The 13,972-nt window shown below is 41.4% G+C and overlaps 4 protein-coding genes across 4 annotated transcripts; 3 read left to right on the top strand and 1 right to left on the bottom strand.

Moving 5' to 3' along the window:
- The first annotated feature begins 2,930 nt into the window (after positions 1 to 2,930).
- On the top strand, positions 2,931 to 4,001 carry LOC111800934 (RING/U-box superfamily protein). The gene has a single exon (XM_023684860.2). It carries the CDS (start codon positions 2,931 to 2,933, stop codon positions 3,900 to 3,902), a length of 972 nt encoding a protein of 323 aa, XP_023540628.2. The 3' UTR covers positions 3,903 to 4,001.
- A 350-nt stretch (positions 4,002 to 4,351) lies between these two features.
- On the top strand, positions 4,352 to 7,158 carry LOC111799575 (transcription factor bHLH104). Its single transcript, XM_023682954.2, has 5 exons — positions 4,352 to 4,586; positions 4,709 to 4,780; positions 5,195 to 5,272; positions 5,533 to 5,695; positions 6,756 to 7,158. The coding sequence occupies exons 1-5, from the start codon at positions 4,471 to 4,473 to the stop codon at positions 7,002 to 7,004; spliced, it is 678 nt and encodes a 225-aa protein (XP_023538722.1). The 5' UTR covers positions 4,352 to 4,470; the 3' UTR covers positions 7,005 to 7,158.
- A 140-nt stretch (positions 7,159 to 7,298) lies between these two features.
- LOC111799867 (1-aminocyclopropane-1-carboxylate oxidase homolog 1) lies at positions 7,299 to 10,183 on the top strand. The gene is made up of 3 exons (XM_023683358.2): positions 7,299 to 8,849; positions 9,274 to 9,595; positions 9,794 to 10,183. Exons 1-3 carry the CDS (start codon positions 8,308 to 8,310, stop codon positions 10,046 to 10,048), a joined length of 1,119 nt encoding a protein of 372 aa, XP_023539126.2. The 5' UTR covers positions 7,299 to 8,307; the 3' UTR covers positions 10,049 to 10,183.
- Positions 10,184 to 10,650: 467 nt separating this feature from the next.
- LOC111799864 (1-aminocyclopropane-1-carboxylate oxidase homolog 1) lies at positions 10,651 to 13,026 on the bottom strand. Its single transcript, XM_023683351.2, has 2 exons — positions 12,409 to 13,026; positions 10,651 to 11,433 (listed from the first exon to the last, which is right to left on the bottom strand). The coding sequence occupies exons 1-2, from the start codon at positions 12,966 to 12,968 to the stop codon at positions 10,848 to 10,850; spliced, it is 1,146 nt and encodes a 381-aa protein (XP_023539119.2). The 5' UTR covers positions 12,969 to 13,026; the 3' UTR covers positions 10,651 to 10,847.
- Between the last annotated feature and the right edge of the window lie 946 nt (positions 13,027 to 13,972).

The raw sequence follows: 13,972 nt of genomic DNA, 5'->3' as shown, positions 1-13,972 counted from the left end.
ATGAAAATAAACAAAACCCATGCTTTGAATTTTTGACTAAACGTTTATATATAAAAGTGAACGGAAGTAGCAATAGGATTGGTCGGGTGTAACAACCTCATCCCACCCCTAGTAGATATTGTTCTCGGAACTTTTCTTTTCAGATTTCTCCTCAAGATTTTAAAACGTGTCTACTAGAGATAAGTTTCTACACCCTTGTAATGAATGTTTCGTTTCCTTCTCAAACCAACGTGGGATCTCACAATCCACCCCCCTGGACCCAACGTCCTCGTTGGCGCTCGTTCTACACTCCAATTGATATGAGATCTCACAATCCACCCCTTTTCGAGACTTAGCGTCCTCAGTAGCACACAACCCAGTGTTTAGTCATGATACCATTTATAACCGCCAAAACTAACTACTAATAGATATTGTCCGCTTTGAGTTCTTATGTATCACTGTTAGCCTCGTTGTTTTAAAACGTGTTTGCTAGGGAGAGGTTTCTACATTCTTATAAAGAATGCTTCGTTCCCTTCTCCAACGAATGTGAGATCTCACAATTCACTGCCCTTATGGGTTCAGTGTCCGCTTTTGCCCATTATGTATAATTTTCTACTTCACGATTTTAAAACGCATTTACTGAGTAGAGGTTTCCACATAGTTATAAAGAATGTTTCGTTTTCCTCTCCAACGAATGTGGAATTTTACATTAGAGAAGGAAAATATAATCCCCACATCCCATTAAGCTAACCACGAATAATCTCTCCCCACATACTCTTTGTCAACACGAAAATAGAGGGTTGGGTTGGGCTGTAAAAAGTTTTGGGTTGGGTTGCCAATCCAACCAACCCGAACTTTTGGGTTGGGTCAAAAAAATCCTTCAATCCAACCCAACCCGGACCATGTACCCCCTACTCTTTTAAGTTCCATCTCAAAAATGGCTCAAACCGACATGTTTGGCCCAACGTAGCTGGGTTAATGTCGAAAGTTTCAAACGACAGAACAGATTTGTTTTGTTCTAGAAAGAGGAAAGTGGACGACGTGTCGTTTTGACGAAGTCAAGGCCCATGGAGGTTTATAGAAGCAATCGTGGGCCGTTAGTTGGCAAGATTGACCGCCTTAATCTGGTAATTAACTGACATGTCTGAATTTGGTTTTAGCGAGTCAAAAGCGTTGACTGGTTATGCCAAGTTGGAAGCTCCACCAGTTGAGATTTGAGAACGTGGCAGCACGTGAGTCTCCCTGCCAACCTCCATGTTCCTGGGTTCAGTGCCACGTGGGTGTGGTGCAAAATTTATCTTTAAAATTTTGGTATTATCCAATAACCTGATCCATGAAAAAAGGGGAAAAAACTGTATATTTGTTAGTACCCATGAAATAGGGGAAAAAGTTCCATTCAAATTACTCTAAATAAATAAATAAATAAATAAAATTTCATGTATTTTTACCGACTCCCCACGTGGCATTTTACCAAATTATTTTATTTCCCGTAAAATTCGCTTTTATTTCTGCCACGTTTCAAACTTTATAATTTAATTATCTCAAATCATTATGAAATTATTTTATTCACAAATAATTAAAATCATTTTTTTACCACAAAAGTAAATCAAATAATAATATGAAAGCGTGTGTTTAATTAAGAGAATTCATGATGTAATTAGCAAAATTCAGGTGGGAATTGAGCCAATTTCGGCTATTGATTGATTATTTGTTCTTTATATCAATTATTTATAATTTACGGATATTATTACATATTTATTTAACCTCCAAAAGCTTATAATTATCTATGTTTGAGTGTGTACTAGGTAAAAGTTTCCACACCAAATTTCTCTCTTCCATGAAATTTCACAATCCACCCCTTAAGGGCTATCAGCGTCTGACTTTGATATCATTTGTAATAGCTCAAATCTACTGCCAGTAGATATGGGTTAAACCCACTCCTCCCACTACTAGTAGATATGGGTCAAACCCACTACTAGTAGATATGGTCAGCCCCTCTGACTTTTATATCATTTGTAATAGCCCCTCTGACTTTTATATCATTTGTAATAGCCCCTCTGACTTTTATATCATTTGTAATAGCCCAATCCACCGCTAGTAGATATGGTTTGTTTTGGGCCGCTATGTATCATCATCAGTCTCACGGTTTCAAATCAATAGTAGATATTATCCGCTTAGTCTCACAGTTTTAAGCATATCTACGTTCCTATAGAGAGGTTTCCACACCCTTAAAATAAAATTCACAATCCACCCCTTAGGGGCTTAACATTCTCACTGACACATTGCTCAATGTCTAGCTCTAATACCATTCGTAACAATAGTAGATATTATCCGCTTAGTCTCACAGTTTTAAGCATATCTACGTTCCTATAGAGAGGTTTCCACACCCTTAAAATAAAATTCACAATCCACCCCTTAGGGGCTTAACATTCTCACTGACACATTGCTCAATGTCTAGCTCTAATACCATTCGTAACAGTCCAAGCTCATCGTTAGCAAATATTTTCCGTTTTGGCTCGTTACGTAGCCATTAATCTTACCAGTTGATATAAAATTTCATAAACATGTTAAAATTTCATGTTTTGTTCTTCTCAGTCGATATAAAATTTCATAAACATGTTAAAAAAACTTCGGTTGAAGATAGTAGTAAGTAACATGACGATTGGAGGGTTACATCATAAAGTCGGGAAGAAGAAGAGTATTGTAATATTATATAGTTTGGAAGTGAGGGATTGGATTAATAAATAAAGAGGGGGAAAAAACAGAGGAAAAACTCACCAACTACAATGTACTGTCACACTGACTCTCCAGTGGTTTTTTCCCCCTTTTTGTAAACCCCAACTTCCAGCTCATTTCCACTCAAAATCCCAACCTCATTTATTCCCAATTAGGTTTTCCCCTTCCCCTTCCCTTCCCTTCCCTTCCCTTCCCTTCCCATTCAAGATCTATCCATGGAGTTCTTCCCCCAACTCAAATCTTCCCATTACCTTCCTCCATTTCCGCCGCCAATTCCTTCCCATTCCGACTCCACCAGCTTCCCCATTATCGCCATTGCCATCATCGGAATTCTCGCCACCGCCTTTTTGCTCCTCAGCTACTACGTTTTCGTCATCAATTGCTGCCTCAACTGGCACCGCATCGATCTCCTCCGCCGTCTCCCCCTCTCCTCGAGGCGCCGCCGTCCACCTCCCACCACTCCTTCTCCACCCATTCACACCAGGGGTCTCGACGAATCGGTCATTAGATCAATCCCCTTAGTTCAATACAAGAATTCAATACCCAGAGGAAAAACCTCGTCGGAATGCTCTGTTTGTTTGAGTGAATTTGGAGAGGATGAAACGGTGAGAATCATTCCCATTTGTTCACATCTTTTCCACATTGATTGCATCGACATTTGGCTGCAAAACAATCCCAATTGCCCATTATGTCGAACCACCATTTCCAGCTCTACTCTGTTTCATCGATTTCCCCTGCCAACCTCCTCGCCGGCGGATCCAATCGGCGGTGGAAATGAAAGAGACTTCGTAGTAATTGAATTGGGTGGGATTAGAAACGACCCATCTGGTCAATTGTCACAAGAACGACCAAATTCAGGGGAATGTCCGGCGACAGCCGGAAAATTAGAACAGGGGAAGAAGCGGCGGAAGCTGCAGAAAGTGACGAGTTTAGGAGATGAGTGGATTGACACTAGAGAGAAAGACGAGAGGTTTTGTGTTCAGCCGATTAGACGGTCGGTTTCGATGGACTCGTCGGCGGAACGACAGATGTATTTGGCAGTGCAGGCGGCGCTGCGTGGAAGTACGGCGAGCCCCGGCGGCGATGGGTGTAATGGAAGAGGGAGGAGGTCTCTGTTTTCGTTTGGGAATGGGATGAGTTGCAGAAATGGCGTTGAAGTTCAGGCGGTGCGGTTGGAAGAGAGTTAGGAATTAGAAAAGGGATATTATAGAAACTGTTAGGATTACGAGAGAGATTCAATCAAAAGATTGAAAGCTTTTTTTTTTTTTTTTTTTTTTTTTTTTTTAATGTATTTATTAATTAATTTTTTTTTTCTTTAAACAATCATCATTATCAAAATTATTGCTCAAAAGCCTCAAGATCTAATTATTATTATTATTATTTTTCAAATTACTAATTAAATATAAAATATTCTAATAATATATATTTTTTGTTATTTAGATTTATATAAAATAAAATAAAATTTAAAATTTAAAATTTATTTATTAAAGTTAAGTTTTTAAATCTGGGTTAAATTAGCGTTAATTAAGATTCCGTCTACTAAACAGGTTAATATGCGGTACACGTGTTCGTTTGTTACTGGATGTTTCAATCCGCTCTCATCTTTTTGTTTTTGTTTTTTTTTTTAATTGTTTGTTCCGAAATTTTCATGGACTTTTCGATCCCTTCCTTTTTCATTTCCCAAAATCTTCGTCGCGGAATGAGATTCCAAATTGGAGGGGAGTTGCAGTCGACGAAGATTTGATTTCAAATCAGATGGATCCATTGGAGGACCCGAGCTGTTCGGATTTTCTTGATTACTCGTTGTTCGCCGACGCCGACAACATTGTTAGCCCTTCGCTCGGTCCTCTATGGCTGCCTAATGATTTCAGGTAGTAATAATAATAAATCAGTTACTGCATTGTTTTTCTTTTTCTCTTCCTGTGGATTTTGTTGTCTCTGTTTGATTGAATGGAGAATGTTCACGAATTTGGGGATTTTGTTCCGTTTGCAGGGATGGTGGTGCGGATACGGGTGTTTCAGCCGGGCGTGTTGAATCTGAAGAAACCGATTGTTTGCGGAAGAGGTAGGTATTTTGCATGTAGCGTTATTGGATGTTCACGAACTGATATCGGTGATATGCGCTTCTTCAGTAAAGAAAATTCATGACACTGGCGCTTAGTTCTGGTTTCGGTGAAATTTTGCAAGTGCTTTGTCAATATCTTGTTCATGAATCGGACCATATTATTGCTTACAGAGTTGGAATATCAATTGTATCTAAATTGTGCTTTCCGGTTGTGGATATAGCCATTTTCGGTAGGAATTAGCATCTTGGGAAATAAGTATAATCTATGGTTCTCTTGATTTTGGTATCATTTTTCTTTTGTTAGTCAATAAGCGATTTGTTGTTATAGGATTAACTTTCTGGTGATGTTTTTGAACTTTTTCTATCAATTTTCAGTTACATCTACCTGTAATTTTCCTGCTTGGAATTTCTCAGGGTGCGAGATGAGCCGTGCACTGGACCGACTTCTAAAGCTTGTCGCGAGAGGTTGCGGAGAGGGAGATTAAATGATAGGCAAGCATTTTTTTTGTTATCCAACTCTTTTGCAATTTTACCTGCTTCTTCTTTTCATTCTTTTGTTTGATGATGATGATTGATGATAATATTGGGAGGAGAAATCTAATGGTGTTTATGATCTATGTATGATATGTTTTTTCCATCCAAGAGAGTTCAAGGTTATTATTATTTGTTTGGAATTTGCACTTCTTTGGATTTTAGGGAATAATCTAATGCTTATTTCAGTTGTTCAACGTTTTTGTTGGTGATTTGTGCAGGTTTCTAGATTTGAGCCATGCATTAGAACCTGATAGACCTGCCAAAACTAACAAGCCTGCCATACTTGATGATGCCATTAGAGTGTTGAATCAGCTCAAGACTGAAGCTGAAGAGCTCAAACAAACTAACGAAAAGCTACGGGAAGAAGTGGAGTGTTTAAAGGTTAGCTATCGTATATGAAGGCCGAGTATGTTCATATTATCTTTGAAACGTGCATGGCACTATACCCTGCTATTGTATCTATATTCATCTTTATATAACTTTTTTCCCATTAAAAATTGGATTTCTTTTTATTAAGGCATGTTCTTTCAACAATTTTTTTTAAAATTATTATGGTTAACTTGTATTTTATATTCAACGTCTTGCATCTTTAATATTTGTATGACTTAAACGGCACCGCCTCTTACATGAACTGCTCGGCGAGTAATTATGCTATTTTGCTGTAACATACTTCATGTATTTGGGATAGTTTATCGGTAACTCGATCAAAATGCTTTGTTAGGAATCACAACTCTCCACAATGGTATGATATTGTCCACTTTGAGCGTAAGCTCTCATGGCTTTGCTTTAGGCTTCCCCAAAAGGCCTCATACCAATGGAGATAGTATTCCTCACTTATAAACCCGTGATCATTCCCTAAATTAGCCAATGTGGGACTCACTCCTAATAATCCTCAACAATCCTCCCTTCAAACAAAGTACACTACAAGCCTCCCCTGAGGCTTATGGAGCTCTCAAATAGCCTCCCCTTAATCGAGGTTCAACTCCTTTCTCTGGAGCCCTCGAACAAAGTACACCATTTGTTCGATACTTTAGTCACTTTTGACCACACCTTCGAGGCTCACAATTCTTTGTTCGATATTTGAGGATTCTATTGACATGGCTAAGTTTAGGGCATGGCTCTAATACCATGTTAGGAATCACAACTCTCCACAATGGTATGATATTGTCCACTTTGAGCATAAGCTCTCATGGCTTTGCTTTAGGCTTCCCCAAAAGGCCTCATACCAATGGAGATAGTATTCCTCACTTATAAACCCATGATCATTCCCTAAATTAGCCAATGTGGGACTCACTCCCAATAATCCTCTAACATGCTTCTGGCTTGTATTGTATCTAATTAAAAAGGTTGTGTGATGTTTAGTGACATGTCCACAAGTATATTTTGGAAATTTAGTGATCTCTCAGCATCAGTTCAAAGTGTTTTTGCTTGATTTTAACAGGCAGAGAAGAATGATCTTCGGAAGGAGAAAACAATTTTGAAGGAAGACAAAGAAAGAATCGAGCAACAGTTGAAATCTATAGCCATTCCACCTCCAGGGCTTATCCCAGGTCATCCAGCTGCATATCATGCTGCTCCAGGTAAGATGGCTGTTTTTCCAGGTTATGGTTTGATACCAATGTGGCCATATCTTCCTCCCTCAGTATGTGATACTTCTCAAGATCATGAGCTCAGGCCTCCTGCTGCTTAGTTAGTTTTGCCATCTTTAAACGAATAAACTATCACTTTCTTTCATCCATCCATTTTTGTTCACCAACATGCTGCAAATATTTCTCTCAACTCATTTCCTTATTTGTCTTTAAAACTTCTAGTTGCTAAATGGAAGCAGCATTTCGTTTCGTTCATTTGTTGTCGCTTCGTTTCGTTCTTTTAGTAATTGGATTTAACTTTGTGGGTTATCATCTTATGTAAATATATTGATGTTCTGAACTTTTGCATTCATGGGTATTGAATAATAGACTTTCTTGTTCATTTGGTGGAGCCTCAGTCCCCTAAGACACGAGGCTGCGTCATTATAATGAATGAAACTGCATCAATGCCTACCATTATAATATCAGTCTACATCAAAGACAGGGCTAGGATTTGACTGGATGTTAGCTTAAGCTTGAATTGTTGGAAGCTATGCTCTTGAAGCCAAAAGGTAGTGCAAGTTTGTCTCGAAGAAACTGATGTTGAGATATCTAGAAGGAAGATGTGAGATCCCACACCGGTTGGAGAGGGGAACAAAGTATGTCTTATAAGAGTGTGGAAACCTCTCTCTAGAAGACACGTTTTAAAATGTGAGGCTGACGGCAATATGTAACAGGCCAAAGCGGATAATATCAGCTAGCGGTGGGCTTAGAATGTTACAAATGGTATCAGAGACTATCACCGGACGGTGTGTCAACGATGACGTTGGCCCCCCAAGAGGGGTGAATTGTGAGATTCCACGTTGGTTGGAGAGGGGAACGAAACATTCCTTATAAGGGCGTGGAAACCTCTCTCTAGCATACGCGTTTTAAACCGTGAGACTGATGGCGATACATAATGGACAAAAGCGGACAATATCTGCTAGCAGTGGGCTTGGAATGTTACAGAAGATGCTGAGTTTTAATATGTCGAGCAATGACCTAATCTCAAATGAAGTGTGCATCAAGTTTCGTGCAAGCTTGGAACACCGAGTTGTATGGTAAGGCAATCGTACATAGGTTTATCCCCTTTAGGCAACTGAACGAAGAATTAAAAGGTCGGATCAACGTACGAGTCGTGGGAGAAGGGAGTTCTAAAATCTCAAGTTATGTCCATTATCTATCAAAATGATTTTGATGGTATCGCACTGTTCTTTTGTTTCCACGAGTGGCTCTTAATCTTCGAGTACTTTTGATCTCTCACATGATTGGATTTCGATTTTAAATATCATTTCTATCTTCGTTAGGCAATTCAGCATTAAAAATCCAACCTTTTCGAAAAAACTCCACAGAATTTGAACTCTAAACTTTCACCGGAGAAACAAAATGGTTGCCGTCGGCAAAGTGAACCTCACGCCTGTCTCCAAACTTGACGATACCTTCGACAGAGCATCCGAACTGAAAGCTTTCGACGAAACTAAGGCCGGCGTCAAAGGCCTAGTCGACGCCGGGGTTGTCGAGATCCCAAGAATATTCTACCGCCCACCCAAAATTGACGATTCCAGTTCCGTGGAGACCCATCTCGGCGTTCCGGTGGTGGATCTCGAAGACGTCGACAAAGACCCCTTCAAACGCAGAGAGATTGTGGATAAAATCAGGGAAGCTTCAGAGACGTGGGGCTTTTTTCAAGCTGTAAACCATGGAGTTCCGGCGAGGCTTCAAGAGGAGGTCATCAATGGGGTGCGTCGATTTCACGAGCTAGACAGTGAAGTGAAGAAACAATATTATACAAGAGAGACCACGGCGCCGTTTGTTTACAATTGTAATTTCGATCTGTTCAGCGCACCGGCGGCCAATTGGAGGGACACTTTCTTTACTTTCATGGCCCCTGTTTCTCCACGCCCGGAGGACCTGCCTGAAGTTTGCAGGTAAGTGTTAGAAATCACGAATCTCTACAATAGTATGATATTATCTACTTTGAATATAAGCTCTCGTGGCTTTCCTCCCAAAATGCCTCATATAAAGTACACTATAGAGCCTCCCCTAAAACTTATGGAGCTCTCGAATAGCCTCCCCTTATAATCGAGGCTCGACTCTTTCTTTGGAGAACTTGAACAAAATACATTACTTGTCTGACATTGAGTCACTTTTTTACTACATCTTTGAGACTCACAACTTCTTTGTTCGACATTGAGGATTCTATTGACATAGCTAAGTTAAATGCATGACTCTGATACCATGTTAGTAATCACGAATCTCCACAATGATGTGATATTGTTCACTTTGAGCATAAGCTCTCATGGCTTTGCTTTGGGTTTCCCAAAAGTCCTCGTACCAATACATTCGTTGCAGGGACATCTTGGTTGATTATTCGAAAGAAATAGTGAAGCTTGGGGAATTGATATTTGAGTTGCTTTCGGAGGCTCTTGGTCTGAAATCGACCCATCTCCTTGACTTGGACTGCAACGAGGGACTAGCTCTTGTGTGCCACTATTATCCGCCATGTCCTCAGCCCGAACTCACCATTGGTGCCACCGAGCACTCTGACGATACCTTCATCACCGTCCTGCTGCAAGACCATATTGGAGGTCTTCAAGTGCTTCAACACAACAAATGGGTGGATATTCCTCCCGTTCCGGGAGCCCTTGTCGTCAATGTTGGCAGCTTATTACAGGCAAGTTTTTGACTTTCTATGGTAGACAACTATTAGGAATCACGAATCTTCACAATATCATATGATATCGTCCACTTTGAGCATAATCTCTCATGACTTAAGGAATACTTTAGTTGTGAGTTGAACTCTTACAACAACAACATCATCCTAGATACATAAAATTTAAGGAAGATTACGGGTTTGGGTTCCTTTTTGCAGCTGGTAACGAATGACCGATTCGTGAGCTCGGAGCACAGGGTGTTGGCGAATAGCGAGGGTCATCCGAGAGTATCGGTGGCAAGTTTCTTCTCCACCGGGCCTCTTCCGACCTCCAAACGTTATAGACCCATCGAAGAATTGTTGTCGGAAGAAAATCGTGCCAAGTACCGAGAAATCACCGTTAGGGAATACAATCTCTACTATGCAGAAAAAGGGTTGGATGGGACCTCTGCCCTCCCACATTTCAGGCTTTGATTACATACTCATTCAAATTACCTATAAGCTTGTGTTGTTTATGATACAATCTTCTTCCCAATTGGCTATTAGGCCTAAACATTATGAATAATTGGCTAAAAAAGTATTTACGAGTAATGTCATCCTTATGAACAAGTGACTCGTGAGTGTTGCTAGGTTAGACGAGCCAATAACTCGAACGAATTCAAAAGAGACCTGTATCAATTACTTGAAATTACGGAAATGGTGATCCCAATAACGACTAGTTTGCGGTGTCCGGTCTGTTCTTTCTAGGCCTTTTATCTATTAAAGACAAATTAATCATTTAGCCAAAGATGTACATCCTTAAGAGTAATTGCTCAGAACCTTCCAAACTCGATTATCCCATTGTAGAGGAGGTTGTCACCGTGGTGAAATTACACCACGACTGAAAGAGAAGGACTCGCCACAGTACATCCTATACAGAAACTTTGTTTACGTGACTACTAGGCCTTCAAAAACAGAGATACTACATGACCACCAGGCCTTGCACGCAAGACAACGTTGCCGCGTATGTAAAGACCTAGCTTGTCAACAGGACAAGATCGAGCGGGACAAACTCCTTGTGCTCTTGGAGTCGTAGCTTGTACCATAAAAACCATGAGAAAGTGTTTTCATAGATTTTATCGCGACATCTTGTCTATTCTTTGAGCAAGAATAATAACATTACCTTACTTACATTCACTACAATATGAACTCCAAGTTCTCGTGGCAGAACACGAGGGGATTACGAACCAGATCCAAGATAATAAAATCATAAACTTTCTTTATGAAGTACTGATTAAACATGTGCTTGGGTGAGCTTGAAGTGGTTCAAAGTAGAAGTTCCAATGCCCTTTGAATGGAACTGGATATTGAAGTCTTTGATTGTGGTATCTCTGTATATTGCAGGGTTTTCTTCTGATACCAATTCCTTGATGGGTCCATACACTTTGGAGGTCTGTAACCCAAACGTGGAGAAAAACCCTGCCACTGACACTCTCGGACCCTCCTTGTTCGCCACAACCCTATGCTTAGCGCTTTTGAATTTGTCATTCGTTATTAGCTGCAAAAGATCTCCGATGTTGACGACTAAAGCTCCGGCGACAGGGGGGACGTCCACCCACTTGTTCCCATGCCGAACCTGTAAGCCGCCGATGTGGTCTTGCAGCAGAATAGTGATGAAGTCATTGTCGGTGTGCTCCGATGTGCCGATCGCCAAATGCGGCTGTGGGCATGGTGGGTAGTAGTGGCATACAAGTGCAAGCCCCTCGCTGCAGTCTATGTCGTTCAAGTAATTTGGAGGAAGACCCAGAGCCTCCGACAGCAATTCAAACATTAATTTCCCAATTTCCATCACTTGTTTTGAGTAATCCTCCAGAATGTCTCTGCACAAACAGAGCAATCTCTAATCTCTGTTTAAATGGGTTTGTTTTTTCAAAGGGGACAGTATTATAATGTTGTGGAGATTCATGAAAGTAAGTGGACAGTACAGTGGAGATTCATTATTCGTAACATGGTACGAGAGACTCAAATGTCGAACAAAGGGTGTAATTTGTTCGAGGGCTCCAGAGAAAGGGAGTTGAGACTTAATTAGGGGTGGTCGTTCGAGGGCTCTAGAAAAAAGGGAGTTGAGCCTCAAGTAAGGGGTGGTCGTTCGAGGGCTCCAGAGAAAGGGAGCCGAGCCTCAATTAAGGGGAGGCCATTCGAGGGCTCCAGAGAAGGGAGCCGAGCCTCAATTAAGGGGAGGCCATTCGAGGGCTCCAGAGAAAGGGAGCCGAGCCTCAATTAAGGGGAGGCCATTCGAGGGCTCCAGAGAAAGGGAGCCGAGCCTCAATTAAGGGGAGGCCATTCGAGGGCTCCAGAGAAAGGGAGCCGGGCCTCAAGTAAGGGGAGGTCGTTCGAGGGCTCTAGAAAAAAGGAGTCGAGCCTCAAGTAAGGGGAGGTCGTTCAAGGGCTCTAGAGAAAGGGAGCCGAGCCTCAATTAAGGGGAAGCCATTCGAGGGCTCTAGAAAAAAGGAGTCGAGCCTCAAGTAAGGGGAGGTCGTTCGAGGGCTCCAGAGAAAGGGAGTCGGGCCTCAATTAAGGGGAGGTCGTTCGAGGGCTCCAGAGAAAGGGAGTCGGGTCTCAGTTAAGGGGAGGTCGTTCGAGGGCTCCAAAAAAAAGGGAGTTGTTCTAGGGCTCCAATTAAGAGGAGGGAGACCATTTAAGGGTTCCATAGATCTCGTAGTGTACTTTGTTAAATGAGATGATATTAGAAGAGAGATCTATATCTCCATTGGTAGAGAAGCCCAAACTTGTGGTCTTAAATTAGACAGTATAATGGAGATTAGGGGATTCATAACCAAAATTAGCAGATTTACCTGCAACTTTCCGGCAGCTTTTGCGGATGGTGAGAATTTGGGGCACTTAGATACCGAAACGTATCCCTCCAATTGGTGGTGGCTGAAGAATACAGATCAAAATTACTGACGTAAATGAAAGGCCTCATTATGTTGCGAGAATAGTATGGTGCCTTCAATTCCGTGTCCTGTTCATGAAATCTCCGAACCCCATTTTTCATCTCTTCAACAACACTCACCGGAATCCCATGGTTAATCAATTGGAAAAACCCAAATTTCTCTGAAGCTTCTCGGATTCTGTCGACGGTGTATCTTCGTTTGAGTGGCGTTTTGCCGATGTGGTCGAGGTCTATCACCGGAATATGGATTTGGGTCTTGTCGGAAACATGGCCGGAGTCGTTGGACTCCGGTGGCTGGTAAAAGATTCGAGGGATTTCAGTAATTCCGGCGTCCACTAACCCTTTAACGCCGGATTTAGTGTCGTCGAAAGCTTTGAGGTCAGTGGGTCTGTGGTAGCTTTCGTCGGCTTTGGATACCGGAGTTAGGTTGAGTGTATTGACTTTTGTCGCTGCAACCGCCATTGTCTATTATCTTATCTTGGGTTGAACCACTTTGCAGACCACATATAAAGAAAAATCAAAGGTTTAAGGAAAATGTTCGGTCTCATTAAAATTGACACACAATTTTGACCAATTCAAATTTTTGTTATCTATTTTTTTAATTTTAAATAATTCTTTGTTATAGTCAACACCACTCTATGGTTAGATGTTGTGCACTGGCTTTGGGCTTCCCCCGTTAATAGTATTCTTTTGTTATAAATCGATGATCATTCCCTGAATTAGCTGGTGGGACTTTCATCCAACACCTCCCCTCTGGTGGGACTTTCATCCAACACCTCCCCTCGAACAAAGTACGTCACCTCTCCTTAATCGAGGCTCGACTCCTTTTTCTTTTGAAGTCCTAGTCATTTTTTACTATGCCTGCGAGGTGGGAGGCTCGACTCCTTCGTTCGACATTTGAGGATTCTATTACCATGACTAAGTTTAGGGCATGATTCTATTACTATGCCTGCGATTGTGCGACACTCACTTTCCAACGACAAGTGAGCTAAGTCAATTCGTTCTTGCGTGCGGCCAAGCTAAGTCAATTCGTTCTTGCGTGCGGCTCACTTTCCAACGACAAGTGAGCTAAGTCAATTCGTTATTGCGTGCGGCCAAGCTAAGTCAATTCGTTCTTGCGTGCGGCTCACTTTCCAACGACAAGTGAGCTAAGTCAATTCGTTATTGCGTGCGGCCAAGCTAAGTCAATTCGTTCTTGCGTGCGGCTCACTTTCCAACGACAAGTGAGCTAAGTCAATTCGTTCTTGCGTGCGGCCAAGCTAAGTCAATTCGTTCTTGCATGCGGCCAAACGACGTATGCTCGAGCCTCTGGTCTCGATTTTAGGAGAAGGTTTTAGAAAACGAGGGCAGAGAGTAATTTTCGAAAGAGAGATTTTTGAAAGATTTTGTAATTTTCGAAAGAGAGATTTTTGAAAGATTTCCTTAGTAGAGGGCAGAGAGTAATTTTCGAAGGAGAGATTTTTGAA

Source organism: Cucurbita pepo, chromosome 8, assembly GCF_057944985.1.
Source record: "Cucurbita pepo subsp. pepo isolate OVF chromosome 8, ASM5794498v1, whole genome shotgun sequence".
NCBI classification, from domain to species: domain Eukaryota; kingdom Viridiplantae; phylum Streptophyta; class Magnoliopsida; order Cucurbitales; family Cucurbitaceae; genus Cucurbita; species Cucurbita pepo.
The sequence above is the reverse complement of the archived record's forward strand: the minus strand, read 5'-3'. Positions and strand labels throughout refer to the sequence as shown.